Below are 23342 nucleotides of genomic sequence, written 5' to 3'. Positions count from 1 at the left end.
AGCTGTACCAAGCCTTCTCCCAACTCCACCAGCCGCAACTCTCACGGGAGAACTTTGCAAAGAGTATCATGTCAGTAAACTCTCAAAAATGACTAATGTTCCTCTTACTTGTGTCCACTCATATGTTCAGTATTCTTCTGTATCTACGAATTACCTTTTAAAGGAGCAACAAGGAAATCCAAGCTCAGTGTCATATTCATGCTGAGTGCTGTGTGTGCATTGATGACCACAGAATGGGAGCACCTATGAGTTCAGACCCGGGTGCCTCTGTCAGAGCTGTAGCATCAAGGCTGGTTCGCATGGGCAGAAAGTAACATAATTTGCATGTCTTTCTGCTTCATCATAAGCTCAGGGGCAGAAGCCTTAGTGGAGGCAAATAATGATGCAGATATCTGAGATTAAATAAAGGCCAAAGTGGCAGTTATGGCATCAAAGTAACTCTTATATCCACCAGCATAGCTTAGTTGGTAATGTATTGTTTTGCATTTTTGAACCTCTATTTTTATTGCCAACACTGCATGACAGGAAAGAGGATGTGGCAGAAATATCCCATTTGAGGCATTCTTGATCTGTATGAAACAGTTTGTCAGAAAGAAAAGAGAAAAAAGAAGGAATTACAAACAAAGAAATTCGACTTAAGTCATTTGGAGTAGACGCTAGGCCCTCCCTCCTCCCTCTAGGCTAAGGGAATATCCCAGCTATGGGGAATGCACTCCCAAAGTCCTTTCTTGCACCAGGGATACATTCTGGTTCCTGATGGGAGATGTCATTCTGTATGTTTCTCATACTGGTTAATAATAAAGCACTGTTGGCCAATAGGAAAGGAAGATAGGAGGGACTAGGAGACAAGGAGGAAATAGGAAGTAGTTAGGAGGAGTCAAGATGGAGAGTCTGAAGAAAGCAGTATGCCCCCGGCTCCCCGGTAAGAGAAATACATAGATCAGCAGAAATAGGTTAATAATTAAGGCAGAGCTAGCCGATAAAAAACAAGTAACAGGGCCAACAGCATTGTATCAAATACAGAGTCTCTGTGTGTTAATTGGGGCTTGCGCGGTGGCGGGACAAGACCGGGCGGCAGCAGGCGGAAAAACCGTACTTCTTACAGGTTCCATTGTCAGAGGTCTGTTAGACTTCCCAGGCCTTCTAACTGAGATGCACGTTCAGGGGGTCTGAGTTGGTTCAATTCTGGTTTTCCAGTTATCAATCTGGTGGGTTCATGAGATCCCACTTGTTCAGGTCAGCTGTATCTGAGGGTTTCCGTAGCCTGGTCTTTACCCCTTTTCTTATCACTCCTCCCTCTCTGCAACTGGATTCCAGGAGTTCGGTTCAGTCTTTAGCTGTGTGTGTCGGCTTCTCTTTTCATCAGCTACTAGTTAAGGGCTCTATGGTGGCATACGAGGTAGTTCCCAATCTCATTATCAAGAAAGGAATTTGATGGTAGCCTTTCCACTATTGCTCAGATTGTTGGGGTCATCCTTGTAGGTCTTTGGATATTTCTCTGGAATCAGTTTTCTCTTCAAACCTATGATTGTTCCCTCTATTATGGTATCTCTTTGTTTTCGCTCTGAATTTTGTACATAGATCACCAGCCTACAATTCATATTCCAGAGAAGCAGGGAAAAAAGGAAGACCCTAAGAGACACATAGATGGTCCCCCACAGAAGGGGAAAGGGACAAGATCTCCTGAGCAAACTTGGAGGGCAGGGTGAGTGGGGAGGGAGTTAGGAGAAAGAGAAGGGAAGGGGAGAGAAGAACATGAGGGAGCAGGAAGATTGCATCCAGGGAAGAATAGAGGAGATCAAGAAAAAAGACACCATAATAGAGGGAGCCATTATAGGCTTAAAAACATCTGCCACTAGGGAAATGTCCAGAGGCCTACAAGGATGATCCAAGCTAGCAATTTGAGCAATAGTGGGCAGGCTGCCTAAATTACCTTCTTGGATAATGAGATTCATGACTACCGTATATTCCATCCTAGAGCTCTCATCCAGTATCTGATGGAAGCAGAAGCAGACACCCATAACTATTTGAACTCCTGGAATTCAGTTGCAGAGAGGAAGAGTGATGATCAAAGGGGTCAAGACCATGCTGGAGAAAACCACAGAAACAGCTGGTCTGAACGTGTAGGAGGTCATGGACACAAGACTGATAGCCAGGAAACCAGCTTAGAACTCACCCAGAATCCCTGAGCATGGGTCTCAGTTAAGAGGACCTCTGACAGTGGAACCAAGGTGTATCCCTGGTGCACAAAGAGACTTTGGAGCACATTCCCTGTGGAGGGGTACTCCCTTAGCCTACAGACACGGGGCAGGGCCAAGGCACTACCACAAATGACTTGATAGATTTTTATGATCCTTCATGGATCATCTCACACCCCTGGGGAGTGGATTGGAATTGGGGGGGGCTGTATGGGAGCATGGGAAGACGAGATGGAGAGAAAAGTGGGATCAATATGTAAAAGTAAGAAGAGGAAGAAAAAAAAAAGGTTGGTGCCATGTGAGAAAATGTCTTAAAGAACATGTTAGGAGCACCTTGCAGAAAATGCACCGGTTTGTAGTTTTTTAAGATTCAAATTGAATAATTATTTTGCATCTATCATCCAAGTGTATAAAACTGATGGTGGGTAGAAATGGAGTAAATTGTGAAGCAAGAGTGTCCCTGGTATAAAATAAATTGCAAAATTATTATTTTTTCCTTCTGGAACTTATTTTTTTTAAAGGAAATGGAATACCACTGAAACAATATTAAAGATTATTATAATAATATCAGTGAAGAAGACTTATAAGAAGAGTTTAGATATCTTATGAGATGAATCAGTAGTTATACAAATGTAAGGATTTCCAAAGGACATGGATTTGAATTCTAAGTAGTTTATCAGGTAGCTCACAACCACCCATAATTCTGTCTCCATGGGGTGTCAACTTCTTTGATCTTGTTGGACACTAAAGCCTTGTTGATGTACCTACACAAAGACAAGCACACATAATCAGAATTATAAGTATTAAAAAACAGAAGAGTTTAATAATAAGTCAACTTAAGTGAAAAATCTACACTAAAATATATAATATGGATTCATTTCTTGATGTGTTGTAACAGACAATAAATATGAATAAATTGCATCACAGATCATATGTCCAGGATAATTTGAAATCTCATAACAAGCTCTTGTTCATTTTAATCTCATTTTTGTTCAAAGTAAACAAGACTGCTGGACATGACAGTAATCTATCTCTACCTACTTTCCACATTTGGTGCTTGAACAGTACATTGGTTGGTAGAAACATATGGTGCCTGGAGATATCAGAAGCAGAGCTTTGAACAAGCACCTGATGGAGGAGAGATACTAGGAATGTGTTATGAATAGGTTTTCCCCTGCCAGTCAGTCTGGTATCATTGCCTTGCCAGCCCCAAATAATACACAGAAGCTCTGTATTTGATATAAAGCTGTTGGCCAGTTACTTGTTTCTTATCGGCTACCTCTGTCTTAATTATTAACCCATTTTCTTAATCTAAGTACTTCCATGTGGTCTTACCGGAGAGAGGGGCTGTCGTTCTTCTCTCTCCATCCTCCATCTTGGATCTCCTTACTACTTCTATAATCCTCCTTGTCCCCTAGTCCCACCTATCTTGCTTTCCAATTGGCCAACAGTGCTTTATTCATTAACCAATAAGAGAAACATAATTACAGAATGACATCTCCCATCAGGGAAGTCTCACATCTGACTTAAAAAAAAGCAGTGATGCTTGTATGGGAAAGGTGGTCTGGGCCGATAGTGTGGTTTAAGGACAGGCAATTATAAGATGGTGGGAAAAAAACCAATGGGAGTGAGAACGAAATGAAAGAAATGTTTACCAGATTGGTCTGCACATAAACCAGACATTTATACTGCACACTCCATGCTCTGGAATCGCAAATGCCATTTGTCAAAGGAAGTCAGAAACTACCAGCTCCAAAGTCCTGCAGTTTCTTCTGCATACTGTGCTGGGAGAGAAAGTCAGGGCTCACAGGAAGTGATTTCTGGCCTTCTGTGTACTTGCTCAAGGATACAATTGAAACCATTGAGATTTGGTGCCCCTTGATGTAACACTGACTCCCTGTAGCATGCTGGTACCACCCCGAGGGTCAGAGGATCATGGTGGCTCCCTGTACCCATAACAAAGTCCTGTCTCAGAGCCAACCCGAGGTTTGGACTTGGGGAAGATGAGATTTAGAATTATGTAATTTTCTGATAATTTCAGATTATGTTTAAAATCATGTGTTTTTTTTAATTTCTGTTATTTACATGTGAATCACATAAGTGGAGGTGATTTCTTGTATCAAGTGAGAGAGTTTGTCTCCCAATAGCATCAAAATGTTGAGTTGACCTGTAATAGATGATTTTAATTTTTTTGCTATGATACTTAATTTCTTCTCTGACTGGGCACATATGTGTCATAATATGTAACATATTTTAGAGCATTGGTCCCAAATGTTTCTCTCTACATCTCATACAGCACAAGAGATTGGAATTTTTGTGTCTGGTGTCCTCCTGTATGGCTCTTACTATCATGGTGTCATCACCTCTGATCCTTATTCACAACTACATGTGTAAGGACTAAGGTTTTTCCGCCTGCCACCTGGTATGTTTTCTTCATGGGACTGTACAGATGTGTTCACTATTCAAAGTTCAACATTCAAAGTTTCATCAACTTCAGTTCAAATCCTTGTTTGTTATGAGTTTTTCATGCTCAAGTTTTGTGTGAAATTCATAGGAGTAACCATTTATGTGAGCAGAAACCTGACAATTACAGTATTCACTGTGCTGGGGTTACCTCAGCTCTCAGTCTCCCAATATTACTTCTTATCCACGGAAAAACATGCATTCTTAATCGTATCCATGTTCCCAGGTCCTCCTCCTCATTTCCCAGCCCATCTCCAAGGTTTATCTGGCCTTGAGTCTTGGGGTGATGGAAATGTGATGTATGAGATAATCCTTTTCAGTTTTAATCTCCTCAAGATTCATCCACAGTGTGACATAGAAATCACTATATGCATGCTACATGTTAAGAACATATCATTGTATTTTATGCAAACAGCACACATGTTTAGTCATTCAACCATTGATTGTTTCTGTAATAGAGTATCATAGATTGTAAGGCAGTGACTACCTGTGTAAAACTTCTTGTAGTAACCCCAAACTTTGTTATTTTATGGATCACCACAATGATGCAAATTGATGGATCAAATACTTACTAACTCTTATTTTGGAACTTGACACTGTTTCTTCAAGTACAGTTAGTATTCCCTTTCATTCTCTCTCTCTCTCTCTCTCTCTCTCTCTCTCTCTCTCTCTCTCTCTCTCTCTCATTCTCTCCATGACTCTCTGTCTCTGTGTGCTATGGTTGTGTATAGTTGTGTAAACACATCAGTATGCTTGTGTGTTTACACACATATAGAGGCTAGCGGTAGTACTTGGGTGGCTTTCCCCTACCCCCATATAAACTGTCTTGAATATAAGGTTATATAACTAGCTCTGTACCCTGGTGTTGGAACCATAGTTACTCACACTCATTCATAGCTTCCAACACCTGAAGGGATCAGTTTAAAGAAATTTCAATAATGAACAATGTGGAGGTGATGGAGTAATAAACTGAATTAGCTAAAAAAAAAAGTCAGCTGGGTCACATCTGAACTGAAGTGCATAGTCGCAGGTATCACATCTAGCCAAAATATTATAGGAAACTAAGGAGCCCAGAGCAGGAGAATTAGTCTTCAAAAGACAAGAGTATACTTGTGAGTTTTCCAATATCATATAGCACACTGAAATCACATTACATGGACTTAGGTTGGATATCATTATTTAGAAATATAGATACACAGATACACACACACACACACACACACACCCAGAGAGAGAGAGAGAGAGAGAGAGAGAGAGAGAGAGAGAGAGAAAGAGGTAGAGAGAGAGAAAGAAACACACATACCTTATTTACCAATGAATTTGAAAGAAAACAGGTGTCTCCAGTGAAAGGTTTGTAGTAGGGGAAAAAGGGAAGTGAAAAACAAAACATATTATAATCTAAAAAGTATTTATATAATTTGAAAATGAAAATCGAACTCATTTATTGCTGAGTTCCTTTAGTTGTCTGATAGATATAAAATTAGTACAAAATGCAGGAGTGATTGCCTAGTATGTACAAAATCTTGGATTCACTTCCTTACAGTATGGAAATTCCCTGTATTGTCTCATATATTATACCCCAGAATTCTGGGACGGTTCAGTAGGATCAAGATATACTAATACTCCTTTTATTTGCAACATATTGAGGCAAGGCTGGGACTGATGATGCTGATGCCTCAAAATATAATACAAAAAATAAAATACTTCTAGAACCCTAGATGGGGTGGTATATACCTTTAATTCCAACACTTGGGAGTTAGAAGAAGGCAGATCAACCTGAATTCAAGTAGCAGCCTGGTTTACAAGAGCTAGTTCCAGGGCAAACTCCAAGCTACAGAGAAACCCTGTATAAAATAAAAATAATAATAATAAAAACAAAAACAAAAAACTACAAAAAACCCCAACCAAACAAACAAAACAAAACTAAACCTCTAGAGATGCAGAAGACATATTACAAGAAGAGATAATTTCTGATCATGGGAAACAATCCATGTCAACTTTCTGAACCTGTTGCAAGGCTGTTTTCCAATGTGTGCTCCATAGAACTTGTTCAAACGTCAAAGATCCCAGAGCACAAGGACAGACAATGATGAATCATGATAATAAATTCTAGGGGGCAAATAAATACACTGGCAGGAAAACAGACATCCCAATCAACTCACAATCTGCGGGTGCTCATGTATAAGAGAGGAGTCTAGTCAGACAGTAAAGAAATTGGGTTTTCTAGTCACAGTGTTTGTTTACACAATCTGTTGGTGTTGATATGAGTCAATAAGCAAACAAACAAATAAATAAATAAAGCATTTTGCACCAGAGAATCCCATTGACAACTATGTTGATTGTCTTTTTCTACTAGATATTAATGTTTTAACCAAATTAACCTAGAGGCAGGAGGGTGGGCCTAGTCCCTACTCCAAATGACTTGACAGATTTTGTTAACCCCTCCTGGAAGCAACCACCTACCCTGTGGGGTCGGGGGGAATGGGATGGGAGGTTTGTCGGGTGGGGGTCATGGGAAGGAGGGAGAAAGGGAAGGAGAGGGAACTGGCATCGATATGTACAATAAAAAATTAATAAAAAAGAAAGGGGTTTTAGTTTGAACTGATATTGTTGATTTGTATTTTACTGGCAAAATTAATATACTGAATTCCCATCTACTCCACCAAAAGTTCTAGTCTCTTAAATTTAGAAGATATATATGTACATATATATTCATAATGTTTTGTCAGAGCTAGCATTTTAGTTGTTTTAATAAGGCAGAATCCTGTCAGAGGTGGCCTCTGTTAAAGAGCTGACCAAAGTGTGTTGGCCTCACAGAGCACATCACTTCATTCCCAGCAGTGCGTGTGAAAAGTTGACAAAGACAAGATAAGTCAATAAAGTGAAAAGGAACACAAAGCAGAATTATTATTTCTGAGTCAGGCTCTCGACTGCTCTTCTCTGTCATCTCAGCTTCCTGCTCCTCCAGGGTTTCTGACACACTCAGGATGTGGTTGCAGCACTGTGTTTCTTGCACAGTAATAGATGGCAGAGTCCTCAGATGTCAGGCTGCTGAGCTCCATGAAGGCTGTGCTGGAGGATGTGTCTGCAGTCAATGTGGCCTTGCCCTGGAACTTCTGAGCATACTTAGTTTCATCATCACTTGGATCAATCCTTCCAATCCACTCCAGGCCCTGTCCAGGCTTCTGCTTCACCCAGTGCATGTAGTAGCTAGTGAAGGTATATCCTGAAGCCTTGCAGGACAGCTTCACTGAGGACCCAGGCTTCACCAGCTCAGCCCCAGACTGCTCCAGCTTGACCTGGGAGTGGACACCTGTGGAGAGAAAGGCAGAGTGGATGTCACTGTCACCTGACTGCATGGCCCCTCCTCAAGTCTGGAAGATGGAGCACTTACCTGTAGCTGCTGTCACCAGGAAGAGGATGATCCAGCACCATCCCATGGTGATGACCTGTGTGCTCAGTGACTGTGGAGATGGCACTGGTCATATGTTGTTGGTGGTGTGAACTTCTCTGTATTTACCACCATAGACTCACGTGATTTGCATATTTATGAGCAGGGTACTTCTTAGATAAGGACCTAGTGCAGCTGGATAAAGAGTCAGTATAGGACACCTGGGTCTAGAAGCAAGATGCTGAGGTCCAACCTCTCATACAGTCTGAGGAAGGGGATATTCCTGAAACCTGTGGAGACCCTGTGGATAAACTTTGAGCCTATTTAAAAATAGATTACCAACCTGAGAAATTAGTTCATTTCATTGACAAAATTAATTCACAGGTGATGGTATTGTTGAGGATAACTGTCCTTGGAAATTTCAAAAACACCTAAATTGGGAGAATTTTCACTCTTCTTTCGTATATAAGTTATTAATATTTTCTCTTTCAGCATTTGTATGTGTGTGTTGCTGGTGGCGTTTTTTTTTTTGTTTTAAATCTTTTTTCTTTTTGTATATTTATTGACATACTATAGAGACAATGAAATGTTGAGGGTGACTGGTAGGAATATGGAAAATGTCTGAGAGTAGCTGGAAATAAAATCTCATCAAAATGCAATGTATGATAAAATGTTTTACAAAAAATAAAAACTAAATAAATATTAAAAATAGATGAGAAAGTAAAAATCTCTGCATTAATTAACAATGAATATTTACGGTGTATGAAAACTACAGACTTCACATATCCACTGTAGTAGGTGTTGCTCAGCTAATAGACTTTATCAGGGGAGTCCACAGAAGCTCTGCAGTTCCCCAGAGTCCTAATCTGATCTCCATCCTAGTGATTAATGCTGCAATGTGCTCCCTGCTATCTATACTTTTTATATTCTTATCTCCATGAAAAGGGCATAAAAATTAGGATTGTTAATAAACTTGTCACAGCTTCAAGAATGTTGTGACCTCTCCATCATGGTCTTTTGAAATTCAGTTCTCACTGAGTACAACGAGGAGCCCCTAGATTGGTAACCAAGGGCTGGTGATAAAAAGGATTGTATCAGATGGACTCATATGGTTGTTTAAGAATTATATGCCCAAATCAAAGCAGAAATATGTCTTTTCACATTCAGTAAGTATTAGTCATGCATGAATGTCTTTTCTTCAGTAAACTGGGGGAGATATTGAGAAGTTAATCCACAGACTTCCAGTGTCCAGAGTCTCCCCTAACTCCAGGGTCACTGTGGTTATCAGATGTCACTGGCAGCCATGTGGGCTGACCTCACTCTGGTCTTCAGAAACAGACAGTGAATCTCTCAGTTATCACAATCACACTGTTATGTCCCATGAGTTGTGTTTGACTTAATGTCAGCAATCCCAAATTCTTTAGTCTGTTTGTTCACCAAAACTTCTTGACACAGAGCTGAGGACACTATAATAGTATGCAGAGATGGCACTGGCCTAAAGAAGTAGATTTACTTTCTCAGGTTACTGAAACCTATTAATACCTAACAGTGAACCAATACCAACCATCACTTCTTCCCATGATCCTCCTCTAACTCTCAGGTAAACTCTCCAGCTTTCCTACCTTCAGCTGCATCAAAGTTCACAGCAGTTAGCCTGCAGGCAATATGAAGAGGAAAACAACAGCAAAAAGCAGAAATCAGAGATGAGGAATTCTGTTGCCAATCAAAGGGAGATGGAACATAGATCTTAGATGTCATCATCTGGCATGAGCACAATGGTCACTCAGACTTTTCACAAGATGGGGCATAAGAAACACCTTCAAAGGAATCATTATATGAGACATCTGATTGCAAAGTAATCTACACAAGCATGAAAATTTCCAATATGAATGTGTAAAAATGTTAATTACCTGTACCCTACTAGAACTGGAAACAGTAAACAATTTGAGTTTCCATCTAAGTGATGTAATAACAATTATTCATGGAAGATATGGACTATACTCCCCATGATGGGGAATAAAGAGAAAGGTTTTCAGACTCTTTAGAGTTTTCTATGATTTCCATCTGAACATATCATCACACAATCCTAAAATTACAGACAATGTGGAAAAACAAGGAAAGTTTTAATTTTTGCTTTTAATCTGTTGACAGCAGGTGACAGATATATTAGATGTTCCATGGGGGAAAATGGTATGCTTAGTAGAATGGAAACAGATAATAATTATCATAGAATATGAAAAAGCCAAGGGTTTCTAGAAGATTTTTTGTACAGAAAGTAGAAACTACATATCCTAAAATGTAAACATACACTGGTTTACAAGGAAGAACATGGTGTCTGTTCAGAACTGCCTATCATTGGAGGGCCATCTAGTGTTTCTGAGTAGTCTCAGCAATTGTTAGGAGCTCTGTTGTTCCTGATTTTCTACTGTGTAGGAAGGTTTCTGTCTGACTTTACACTGAAGTCTCTTCCCATGTGTCTCACATAGTAACTCAGTACTGAATTTTAGGATAAATTAAGAGATAAATAATTAAATTTGTAAAATTTCAATAAAGCCATGTGATATCATGAGACAGCTAACCTCCCAAATATGTTTGAATTGAATTCCTGATCACATCTGCTGATGTATCATGCTAGGGGAGGGTTCTATCTGCCATATGTGATGTTCGTTTGCACCTTGTATATGGTTAATTGAGAGGAATAAACTCTTAAGTAGAGTCCAGAAACACCCTTGCCCTTAATGCACCGATTTCTCAGACTCTGCATAACTTAACTTAAGTTTTCCTTTTTGCTTTCTCGTACAAAAATATGTGGGAATTAAGACCTTGGCTAAGAATTCACTTCCCCCTGCTGTCCTCAGGGCAGACAGCTGTAACTACAAAGAAAAATATGTTTATTGAAGCAATATGTTACTTTGGTTCCCAGAATACTGGGACAGGACCCTGAGAACTCACTAACCATTCCTTGAAACCTGAGATGACTAATTGCCCTCCTCTGCTTCCTCCTCTCCCATCTGGTGCCGGGGTATAAAAGCAAAATAAAGAACCTTCTTAACGTCAAGCAAGAATCCTGTGTTTATAATCCTCACATCCTCTACAGATTCTCAGTCCCAGGCTGTGCAGGCCAGCAAAAATATTTAGCAATGTTATTGATAATATGCCCTTGATATCGTTTGATAATCACAATGTTAAATATAAGAATTGAGTACCACTCTGTTTACTTTGACAGAACATGTTCTCCAATAGATTATACTCATTCCCATGTAGGGATTGCTCTGAAATATAAATCTGTTTGTAGACAGACATATTGTGTCTCAGCAGTCTTGTACAGATCAGAAAGATTGTCCTAGGAAACTTGTGTAACTAAGATATGTCAGGATAGCCATAAGATGGAGTTCTGTGAAGGATGAAAACTTTACCTCTCCTTCAGAAATCCAGTCAGTGCCCTTAGAAGTCAGGCCTATAAACCTCACATGAGTTCAGCAAGTTCATATCTAACAATGACCGAAACATTCAGACCATTCTTATCCATTTTATTGATGGATCCCAGGAATTCACAGATAAGGGAAACATTTTTTCCTTTCTATTCTGACACTGAGGTTTATATGAACACATGAGTTCATGGTGTTTAAAATTCACTTTGCACAGACTAGTGCATAAGGGCACTATGCTTTGAAGACAAAGAAATACTATCACCTTTATTTGGTGCAGGAGGTATTTCCTGAATATCATGTGATCTGCTAGGAAAGGACCAGGGCACAAAGAAAAAAAAATGATGAACTATGAGAACAAATTCCAAGAGGAAAATAAATACACTGGCAGGAAAACAGACATCCCAATCAACTCTCAACCAGAGGGGGCTCATGTTTGTGTGAGAAGGCAGATCATATGGGGAAGAAGTTGAGTTTTCCAACCACTGGGTCTTGTTTATGCATTTTTTATCTTGATCTTAGTGAATAAAATTAATAAATAAAATTCTTTACAACAGAGATTCCCACTATTCTTTGTGTTGTTTTCTTTTAATTTTGTATTCATAATTGTTGTTTTAATCGAAATGATCAGATTATAGTCATTGTACCAATGGCTGCAGTATTTCTGTTCCTGACATTCAGCCATTACTGCTGTCAATATCCACTGCTAGTATAGAGTGACTATGGAGAATAATGTCATTCTACATCAGTGTACCTTTGAAAAATAATTATCCTGTTATTGCTAGATCATTACATATTGCATGGTATCATGGAGTTTGTCTAGTGTAGCTGCCTTAAATGGCACATGCCAGAGGATTTCAGTTTAGAGTCCTTAGTTACTGGGGCACTATGTTCCTTTCAGTTCTTAATAAATCAAGGCACTTCCTCAGTCCTAGAAGCTTTCAGGCCACCTCTACTTTTCAGTGCTCCCAAGACCATCTGCTTACTTTCCCTAATTCTGAGGGTGGGATCTCCTTCACACACTTTTATCTCTCTGCCTACCACTGTCTCTTTCTCCCTGCCCATGTATTACATTCCATCAATTACCAGATAATGCACCTAAATGTTTCAAAGGTACATACAGATAAAAATCACTCAACCTGAGTTTTACCATGTCTCCGTAGTCTATTTGTTGCATCAGATTTAAAATCAATTGCTGACTGATCCAGCAAATAGCTCCAGGTGTTCCCTCAAAATCTCCATCCTGGAACAAGTTCAAAGTGGCTCATCCAGGGGGTCTGCTTCAAAAATTGCCCCAATGGATGCCCACCTGTCTCTAGCCCTATAAGTTTCCTTAGAGTCTGGCCAGCTTGGACTGGGGCAGCATTCCAGCTTCTTCTGGCAAAACCCAGTTGTATAAATTCATCAAGCTAATAATCTTGAGGTACCAGGCCCTTCCTGTTGGAGTCTCAGGTGTTACATACAGTCTTCTGTTGAGCTTCTCTTGAGCTGTGTTTGAAGCTAGGGATTTGTCAACTCTTTCACAATCGACCATTATACCACCCAACAATGATGCTTCAGTGTTACTAGGAAGTAGTCACAGAGAACATTACACAGTGCTCCTCATTATTTTTATTATCAATAAATGCCTGGCATGTTAGATTTTAAACCAGGGAAAGAAAGGTTGAGTTGCCTATTTAAAATATCATGGAAGAAAGTGGACACCATATTCTACCTGTCTCCCTCAGTCCCTACCTATAACAGGGTCTTCCTGGCTGGCATATCCTTCCACCATCCCTAAATATTCCAGGCCTAGACTGGGCTTCCCACCCTCTGCTGCTCTTCTTTATATAATCCAACTCATTTAGTTACCTGGTGCATTTCTTCTCTCTTTTCTTCTTCCTGGCTGCTTCACCTGGTTCCCCTGTCTTCCCTCCTCTTACCCCTCGCTTCACTCCCCATATGACCCAGAATAATGTCCACTCTGGACTCTCCTAGTTGTCCATGCCTCTGGCTATGCTCTCCCACACATCTGTAATGAACATTCTCCTCCAGCATACCTGGGACCATATGCTCTTTTAAATTTTACTTCCTTTCTTCATTCACTAACAACCTTACCTAAGTCCCACCACTGAGTTACAGCCTAGGCCTCAGATGATTTTCAAGTAAGTATCTCATGTCTGTTTTGAACAAAGGCTGGAAGTCAGATGAACAAAATGTTAGAGGAGACTCCATGATGAAAGTTATAGGTTAAGTAGCTACATCAGGGAAAATATAAACAGGTCACACTTGAGCATGATGTACACAGTTATCAGAAGAAGTGGGAGGCTGGAGACTTCTTAGGGTGTGTGGGTCACGGAGTGTGACCTCACCTCCCTTGTGTCTCCCCTAATCCCAGGCATTGTTTAAACTGGACACCACTGAGTCTTTGCCCTGAAGCTTATGTAGGAAAACCATCACCAACACTGCAGATCTTCCTCAGCATTTGATCCTTTATCATCATCAGAGTCATTTCTTCTATAAGAGGTTAGTTTATTTACATATAATTCTCCTTAGACTGTGTTTTGTGTATATTTTAAATTGTGGCAAAAACAGAACTCTGTTATCACAGATATCACAGACCATAAGTAAGGAAAGCATTCTAAGAAATTCCTTGATGGAGTGACAGCTGTGACCATGTAAGTCAGCATCCAATTATGCCTGCTCCTGTTCCTATCCTGCCCCACCATGTGTAATCTGCACCCCCTACTGGTTCTGGTCGCTCCAGTAGGGAGGTTTGTGTCAGGGTTCTCACTAAAGTCCTCTCACTGTGTCTCTAGTACAGTAATAAATGATGCTGTCATCAGTTCTTAAATTGTTCATTTGCAGGTAGAGGCTGCTTTTGGAGTCATCTCTTGAGAAGGTTAATCTGCTTTTCACATACTCTCCATATTGTGTTTAATAATTATTACATTTATGTTTAATTACACCAACCCATTTTGGAGTCTTCCCAGGAGTTTGGCGGAACCGGTGTATCCAGTAGACAATAACTGTAAATCCAGAGGTTGCACAGAAGAGTTTCAGGGAACTTCCAGGTTGCACCAAGCCTCCTCCAGACTCCACCAGCCTCACACTGGACACCTGTGAAAAGATAATCATGTCAGTAAACCCTCAAAGATGTTCACTCTTATTCATGTCTATCCACACACTCAGGATTTATCTCTATCTATAAATTACCATTGTAGTGCACAATATACAGTTAGGCTGATTATCTTCTGAGAGCTGACCAAGTATCTTCTACTGCTATGAACAGTAGTTACTAGGGCTGAGGCCTGTAATTAGGAACAAACTCAAATTCTCCATGTTCATTGCAATATGTAAGTGTTGTCTTCAGCAATGTGATGTTGCCATCAATTTATGGAGAACAACCAATTGCCTTCAACATACCCTGAGATATTTTTTGTTTCCATGGAGTCAATTTGGCCAATGATTCAATTTATAAAAACGTATCCAGAAATTTCAATGTTCTCCATATCCAGTAGTTTACTCAAGGTGAATACTACAATAATTTGAGGCCAAAATACTGATTAGAACCACATCCCTGAACCACTTGCATTAGGGACCAGATGCGCTTAATCTTTACAAATGAAACAGAAAGAGTCTCATTTCTGAAGAATTTTTAAAGGGGGCCTCCTTTGGGTATCAGGAAGCCAGGCATGTGAAATTCAGAGTGAGGCTAGCAAACCCCATGAATTGTATAAAGACGTAGAGCTGATAACAAATTTAAATACTGCACAGCTGTCAGTCCAGGCTGTGCTTCTGTGCTCCTCTGTAGCAGCAGTGTCCACACTAGTCATCTAGAGGAATACCCAGTCTTTGGAGGTGTCCTTGGAGATTGTGAGCCTGCTCTTCAGGGATGGGTTGTACCTCTTATCATCATCCCACCAAATGATTTCAGGAGCTGCCAGACCCTTCCCTGAGACTGGCAGATGCAGCCCACATCAATACTACAAGGACTCAGTGAAAACCTAGAAAAAGAACAGGTCAGATTGAGGTCCTGGGAAGTAGGGAACAGCTCAGGCCTGAGTCCTTCAGGGAACCTGGGACAGGAAATCAGTGGAGAAGAAAAAGGAGAAGGTAAAGTTGGCACAGAGTGAATTATGGGAGTTCATCCAGTAGGAATCCTTGGCACTCACATGCAGGCACAATCAGCAGCAGGAATGAGGAAGTAAACAGTTACATGGCTGCACACCAGTGAGTGCTCAGGCCCAGCTTTGCCTTTCAGCCTATGCATGGGTGGAGCCAGGAGAGATTTGCATTCCCTCACCAGGAGCTAACTCTGATAGTGGACTTAAATCATGGTTCTCAGAGGATCCAGTCTGCAATGAGGTACACAGGATGGCTTGGGGAAGTTCACCTCTGCTCACCATAGAAAGGATCCCACATGAGAAGAACAGGTCTTCAGTTCACAACACATCTGATATGTATTGTGTGAAGGCAAAAAGAAAGCATATGACATCTCTAAGCTGTCATTTACGCAGTCTGTAAGTGCATGGAAGATTGCTATACTTCATTGGTTTTACTAATCTGTCACTTTTCTTCCTCACATATTTTATGTTTCTATTTATTCAACATAGCTGGCTGCATGTTTATTCTGAAAACTTTAAAAACAGCAGCAACAGAAACACAATCTGTATGCAGTGACTTGGTCAGTTAGCTCAGTTCTCTCAGAAGCTGAGCATGCTGGAGGAGAGGAAGGAGAGAGAAGGATGCAAGTCCCAGGATACAGGGCCTAGGGATTTTACTCACACATTCAGTGATGTTAAACACAATGCCTTCTGATCTTTGCTTGTGAGTGTAAACAATTTAGGACCTAGAAAGAAAATGATTTGCTTGTCTTTGGACAACTTTCAGAGTGACTTTGTGTTATGAACGTGATTGAAAACATGAGCAGTAGCTTGAGTGAACTGCTGATTTCTTTAAAGAAAGCAACATCAGAAATTATTCATTTTTTGTGAGGAAAACATCTTTCTATTTAACTTTTTATAGATAAATCTTCCAAAATGTAGCCAAACCATGAATATGTACTTACCACAATGTTGTGGTAACACTGCAAAAAAGAAACCAAGCCAAAAATGCTGGGATTTTTGTGTTGTATTTTTGAAGGGAAACTGTTATATTTTGGAGTCATTCAAGATTCCAAAGGAAACAAATGCCTTTCCAACCTCACCACTTGCTTCTTGGCTGACCCTGAGTTCCAGTGTGCTGTATGAGTCCTGTTGGTGATGAGTTCTGTGCTCTTCCTGAGACCACAGGAAGGGAGTTTGGTGTGCCTAATCATGATGTCCTCCAGTTTGTTCATCACAGTAATATGTGGCTGTCACTTCTACTAATACAGAAGTCAGTATTGAGAACAACTCTTCCTTGGATGGGTTTATGGAGGTGAAGATGAAGTTGTAGTAGGATAACCTGTCTTCTGTAAGTTCATGGTAACTACATTCTCCCAGGAGTACAGCAACTTCTCTGGGGGGCAAACCTAATCCTAGTATGTATCAGAGTGTGATAGAGTAATTAGAACCAGTGCATATAAGGACAAGATCTCCGAGGGCTTCACCAGGCCAAATGTTGATATTTGAAATGTTATTTAATGAAAAGGACAATTGGCTACAGTCAGTCACAAACAGTGACAAGCTCTGCAGGTACTCAGCAATATCTCAGGATCTAACTGTGGTGGCAATGGCAGAGTCATTTTGATAATATAATTCACAATCTATATAGGTATAAAAGATCAACTTATGTTTTCATAAACAAAAACATACACAGAGTGGATTTATATTTGGACAATCAATGTAGATCTGGTTCCTTTTAAATAGACCCATGAGTGGCCCATTGGCAACAAACAGACACTGATATTAAATTCTGTCAGCAGAAACATGAATTGAACCAACAGTCATACTTTATACCCACACCCCTGCTTTCCCAGAGACTTTAAGCCTATTTGAGTAAAATTCTGTGATCAGCCATGTAGAGAGTTTCCACTTTTCTCTGGAGATTAGGAGCATATTTTCATTTGGGGAGTCCAGTATTATAGGTAGGAATGGAAATAACCCAGGCCCTGCTGCTTCCATGATGTCAGCTGACATCTGTTGAGCTTGCATAGGATATTTCAAGCACATTTTATTTCAGCATAGGATAGCAAACATTCTATCACGTAATTGGCCAAGGGAAATCACACTCACCGGAAGTCATTCTTAGTATGATGCCAGCCTTATTGGTCACACAACATCATATTTGTTTTTGGAGGGAGGGATTGTCTGCTGTCCATTTAAGAGACATCTCACAGATATTAATCTATGGGGATTCCCTAGGGCCAGATGATGGGAGATGTCATTCTGTATATGTTTCTCATTCTTGTTAATGAATAAAGCACTGTTGGCCAATAGGAAAGTAAGATAGGCGGGACTAGGAGATGAGGAGGAAAGAGGAAGGAAGAAGGAGAGGCAAGATGGAGAGTCTGGAGAGAACAGAACCGCCATTCCTCTGCTCTCAGTAAGACCACGTGGAAATACATAGAAATGGGTTAATAATTAAGATAGAGCTAGCCGATAAAAACTAGTAACAGGCCAACAGGATAATATCAAATACAGAGTCTCTGTGTGTTCATTGGGGCTGGCGTGGCGGCCGGACAAGACTGGTGGCGGGCAGAAAAACCCGGTGTCATCATGGTCAAGGTTCCTCACTTTATCCAAAACCAAGTGCTCTACAGCAGTAAGTAAACCCCATGAAGCCCATGACTGAGAGATTTGATGGTTGGCAGTGAGGTGTGTGCTCTGTGACAGACTTGAATTGCACACAGGCTATCAGGAATGAGGAAGGCTGTGATTGACTGTGAAATTCCAAACTCTCTTTGAATTCTCTCATTAAAAAGACCCAGATATTCAAATAAGTTATGTGAAAAGTAAATGAAAGATCAAGTCCACTCTCCTACAAGAATTATATTTAGAAAACATTTCTTTCAGTTTTTTTTTTTTTACATTTTTTTCTTTTGTAGAAAAAGATTTATTTTACACACTCATTAATCCATTGAAATCATAAAAGTGGAAGCCATAATATTTAAACAAAGAGCCTGTGTGATAATACAAATAAATAAACAAAAACAATATCCTAATTAATGATTACAAGACAAAGAACCCCAAAAGATGCCATTAAGTTCATTTTGTGTGTGGTACTACTGCTTGGAATGGAACTATTTTTGAGAGTAGTCTGATTCACCAGTGAGACTCCCTTGAAGAATACTAAGTTTTTATTTGCAAGTGGCTATCAGAGTATCCACATGATCAAAATATCATCTTCAAAATATTTATCCAATAGTGGTAGAAGCATAGGCTCACATTATTACAACCTTGGGGATATTTGGATCTTTGCTGTCAAATTAAAATTACTCACGTTCCGAGTCTTGGAGGCAGATTGGCCAGGAAACTTCTGAATATAGTGAGGGTGGATTCATAACCAAAGGCAACCTGATCAGGATCCAACGATATTGCGGTAAATAAGGATCAGGATAAACAAATAGGCCGAATAGATGTTTATTCAGGGAGAAATAACTTACAACCTAGACAGATGAACACCAGGAAATTCAACCCGATCCTCTCCTCTCCGAGTCAGGCCAGAAAAAGAGAGAGCCTTCCTGGCCCCCTCTGACCTCCTTCCTCAGGTCACCTCCGCCCATCGCTCCACCCCCCAATGGGCGTGGTCAGTGCTACAGAAGGACTATGTCACTATACAACAATCTACTGTAGAAGCTTACAGGAAGGACACTGCCTGGACGACATAGCAGTCATCCCTTGGCTCCAGATGAGGGGCTGGTCTCTAAATTAGGGCAGGGCTAGAAAAATCTAATTCAACACAGAAGCAGAACCTTGAAGAATGAAGTAATGAAAATAATTTAATTAAAAATTCAGTGCTTAGCCTTCTATGTACAGCTCTCAAGAAGAGGATCAGCTGATCCTGGTGACCACAGACAGGAACACTTGTTCTCATAGACACTTTCCTTATTTTCTTCAGGTAGGACTAGGTGACGTATTTGTTGTAAGAAATTGTATCAAAGCCAGACATGTTTATTTGTGGGGACATGATCAATTCCTAGAAATGTGTAAAATGATGAGGGCACCCTCATAAAATAACCATTATGTCTTTTTTTAAACAATATTTCTTAATTTGTGTGTTGTTCTTTCCAAACCACTTCCTGCTGCTTGGGAGGCTGTAATACCATGGTGATCCTAAGAAGTCATAATAATCCTGGCTGTAGTGGTCTGCAAGGCTGCCTTCTCCCAGCTGTTTTGAATGTTCAATAACCTGGGACACAAAGTCAGGAGGTCTTGTTCGTGAAACCATATTAGTCTGTAAGGAGTCGACAGGTTCTCATTTTCAGTGGAAACATAAACAAAATCTCTTTTTTTTTAAATTAACATGTTTTTATACTTAAATTTTTAAGTCAAGACATGTATATATATCCCTCTCCCTCCATCCCATGCACCCAGAAACCCTCCCATCCCATCCCCCCAGTCCTTCCAGGAGAGATTACCAAAATATATCATATCATTTGGATTAGGGTCTAGGCCTTCCCTCATGTCTCTAGGCTAAGGGAGTATGTAGTGAGATAGTCCTTCCGTGGCACTGATCACGCCCATTAGGGGGTGGAGCCATGGGCGGAAGTGACCTGTGGAAGGAGGTCAGAGGAAGAGCCAGGAAAAGCTCTCTTGCTGGCGGGACTCGGACAGGAGAGCATGCAGTGGAACTTGCTGGTGTTCATCTGTCTAGGTTGTAAGTTATTTCTCCCTGAATAAACATCTATTCGGCCTATTTGTTTATCCTGATCCTTATTTAACCGCAATAGGAGTATCCCTCCATGGCGAATCTGCTCCCATGGTCCTTTTGTGCACCAGGGATATATTCTGGTTCCTCTGCCAGAGGTCCCTTAGACTGCTCAGGTATTCTAACTGATACCCACCTTCAGGGAATATGAGTTGGTATAATGCTGGTTTTACAGCTATCAGTCAGGAGTCCATTCAGGTCAGCTGTCTCTGTGGATTTCTGTAGCCTGGTCTTGAACCAATTTTCTTATCACTCCTTTCTGTCTGCAAGTACATTCCAGAAGTTTGGCTCAGTGTTTAGCTGTGGGTGAATGCTTCTCTTTCCTTCAGCCACTAAATGATGATTCTATGATGGCATAAAAGTTAGTTATCAATCTCAGTAGCAGGGACGGTCATTTAAGGTAGCCTTTCCACTGTGGCTCAGATTGTTAGATGCGGTCACTCTTATAGGTCTCTGGACATTTCTCTAGAGTCAGTTTTTTTTTTTTCTTCAAACCTATAATGGCTCTCTCTATTTTCATATCTCTTTTTTTCACTCATGTATTCATCCCTCAACTCAATCTTCTTGTTCCCATATGTTCTTCTCTCCTCCCCACTGTTTCTCTTAACTCCCTCTCCATTCACTTACCCTCCTACTTCTAATATGCTCAGGAGATTTTGTACCCTTCCCCTTCTGTTAGGGACATTGTATGAAACTCTTAGGTTCCTCCTTCTATCCTACTTTCTCTGGCAGTGTGAATTGTAGGCTGGTGATTCTTTGCTCAATGTCATACTGTTTTTTCTTTGTCACTTGGTTACCTCATTCAGGATTGTTTCTACAAGTTTCATTAACTTGCCTGTGAATTTCAAAATTCCGTTGATTTATTTTCCCACTGAATAGCATTCCATTGTGCCAAATCTTCTTCATCCATTCAGTTGAGGGGCATCCAGGTTACTTCCAAGTTCTTGCTATTACAAATAATGCTGCTGTGAACACAGTTGAGCACATGTCTTTTTGCATAGATGTGGATCATTTGGGTATATGATTCCCATTTTCCTGAGTAACCACCATACTGATATCCAAAGTGGCTGGGCAAATTTGCATTCCCACCAGCAGTGGAGGAGTGTTCCCTTTTCTCCATATCCTTGCCAGCATAGACTGCCATTGATGATTGTAATTTTAGCCATTCTGACATGAGTAAGATGGAATCTCAGTTGTTTTGATTTGCATTTTCCTGATGGCTAAGTATGTTGAGCATTTTCTTAAGTGTCTATCAGCCATTTTGGATTCCTCTATTGATAATCCTCTATTCAGTTCTGAACCCCATTTTTTTAATAGTATTATTTGCTGTTTTGGTGACTCGTTTCTTGAGTTCTTTATATATTTTGGAGAACAGCCATCTGTCAGATGTGGGGTTGGTGAAGATCTTTTCCCAGTCTGTGGGCTGCCGTTTGGTCTTTTCAACTGTGTCCTTTGCCTTAAAGAAGCTTCTCAGTTTGAAGAGGTCCCATTTATTAATTGTCAACCTTAGTTTCTGTGATACTGGAGTTATGTTCAGGAAGTGGTCTCCTCTACCAATATGCTCAATGGTACCTCCCACTTTGTCTTCTATGAGGTTCAATGTAGCTGAATTTATGTTGAGGTATTTTATACATTTGGACTTGACTTTTGTGCATGGTGATAGACATGGGTCAATATGGAGTTTTCCATACACCTTGATCCAGTTGTGCCAGCACTATTTGTTGAAGAAGCTTTCCTCTATGCATTGTGTACTATTAGCTGTTTTGTCAAAAATCAGATGTTCGTAGGTATGTGGGTTAATATCAGGGTTTTTAATTCACTTCCATTGGTCTATACATCTAGTTTTGTGCCAATACCAGGCTGTTTTCCAGAATACAGCTCTATAGTAGAACTTGAAGTTAGGGATGGTGATGCCTCCTGATTTTTTTTTTTTATTACACAGGGTCGTTTTGGCTATCTTGGGTGTTTTGTTTTACCATATAAAGTTGAGTATTATTCATTCAAGGTCTGTGAAGAATTGTATTGTGATTTTGATGGGGATTACATTGAATGTGTAGATTGCTTTTGCCAAGATTGCCATTTTTACTATGTTTTTCCTACCTTTCTAAGAATATGGGAGATCTTTTCATTTTCTGGTATCTTCTTTAATTTCATTCTTTAAAGACACAAAGTTCTTGCTATATAGGTCTTTCACTTGCTTGGTAAGCATTACGCCAAGATACTTTATGCTGTTTATGGCTACTATATGGGTGATCTTTCTCTGATTTCTTTCTCCGCCATTTATCATCTGTATATAGTAGGGATACTGATTTTTTAAAATTGCTCTTGTATCCTGCTAATTTGCTGAATGTGTGCTGTATGTAGAAGTTCCCTGGTTGATGGTTTTGGGTTACTTATGTAAACTATCATATCATCTGCGAATAGTGACTGTTTGTCTTCCTCTTTTGAAATTTTTATCCCCTTGATATCCTTTTGTTTTCTTATTGCTTTAGCTAGAACATCAAGTACAATATTGAAGATTTGTGGAGAGACTAGTCTTGTTACTGATTTTAGAGGAATCACCTTAAGCTTCTTTCCATTCAGTTTGATGTTGGCTGTTATTTTACTGTATATTGCTTTCATTATGTTTAGGTATGTTCCTGTTATTCCTGGTCTTTCCAAGACCTTTATCATAAAAAGGTTGTTGGATATTTTCAAAGGCTTTTTCAGCTTCTATTGAGATAATCATGTGATTTTTCTTTCTCATTTTGTTTATTTGGTGGATCACAGTGATAGATTTTTGTATGTTGAGCCATCACTCCATCACTGGCATGAAGCCTACTTGGTCATGTTGAATATTTCTCTGATATTTCCTTCAATTCAATTCTCCAGTATTGTATTTGGTAGTTTTTGCATCAATGCTCATTATGGATATTGGTCTGTAGTTCCCTTTCTTAGTTGTTTCTTTGTGTGGCTTGGGCACCAAGGTAGTTGTACCCTCTTAAATAGAGTTTGTTAACGAATTTTCTGCCTCTATTGTGTGGTACAATT

General features: G+C 40.0%; 1 gene segment (V, D, J or C); it reads right to left on the bottom strand.

The window, feature by feature from the left end:
• Positions 1-7609: 7609 nt before the first annotated feature.
• Positions 7610-8122, bottom strand: LOC127216990 (Ig heavy chain V region 102-like). The segment is given in 2 exon segments: positions 7610-7974; positions 8056-8122. Coding segments are annotated over 2 exon segments (411 nt in total).
• Positions 8123-23342: the final 15220 nt, after the last annotated feature.

The sequence above is a fragment of the Phodopus roborovskii genome, unplaced genomic scaffold (assembly GCF_943737965.1).
Source record: "Phodopus roborovskii unplaced genomic scaffold, PHOROB, whole genome shotgun sequence".
In the NCBI taxonomy this organism is placed as follows: domain Eukaryota; kingdom Metazoa; phylum Chordata; class Mammalia; order Rodentia; family Cricetidae; genus Phodopus; species Phodopus roborovskii.
The sequence above is the reverse complement of the archived record's forward strand: the minus strand, read 5'-3'. Positions and strand labels throughout refer to the sequence as shown.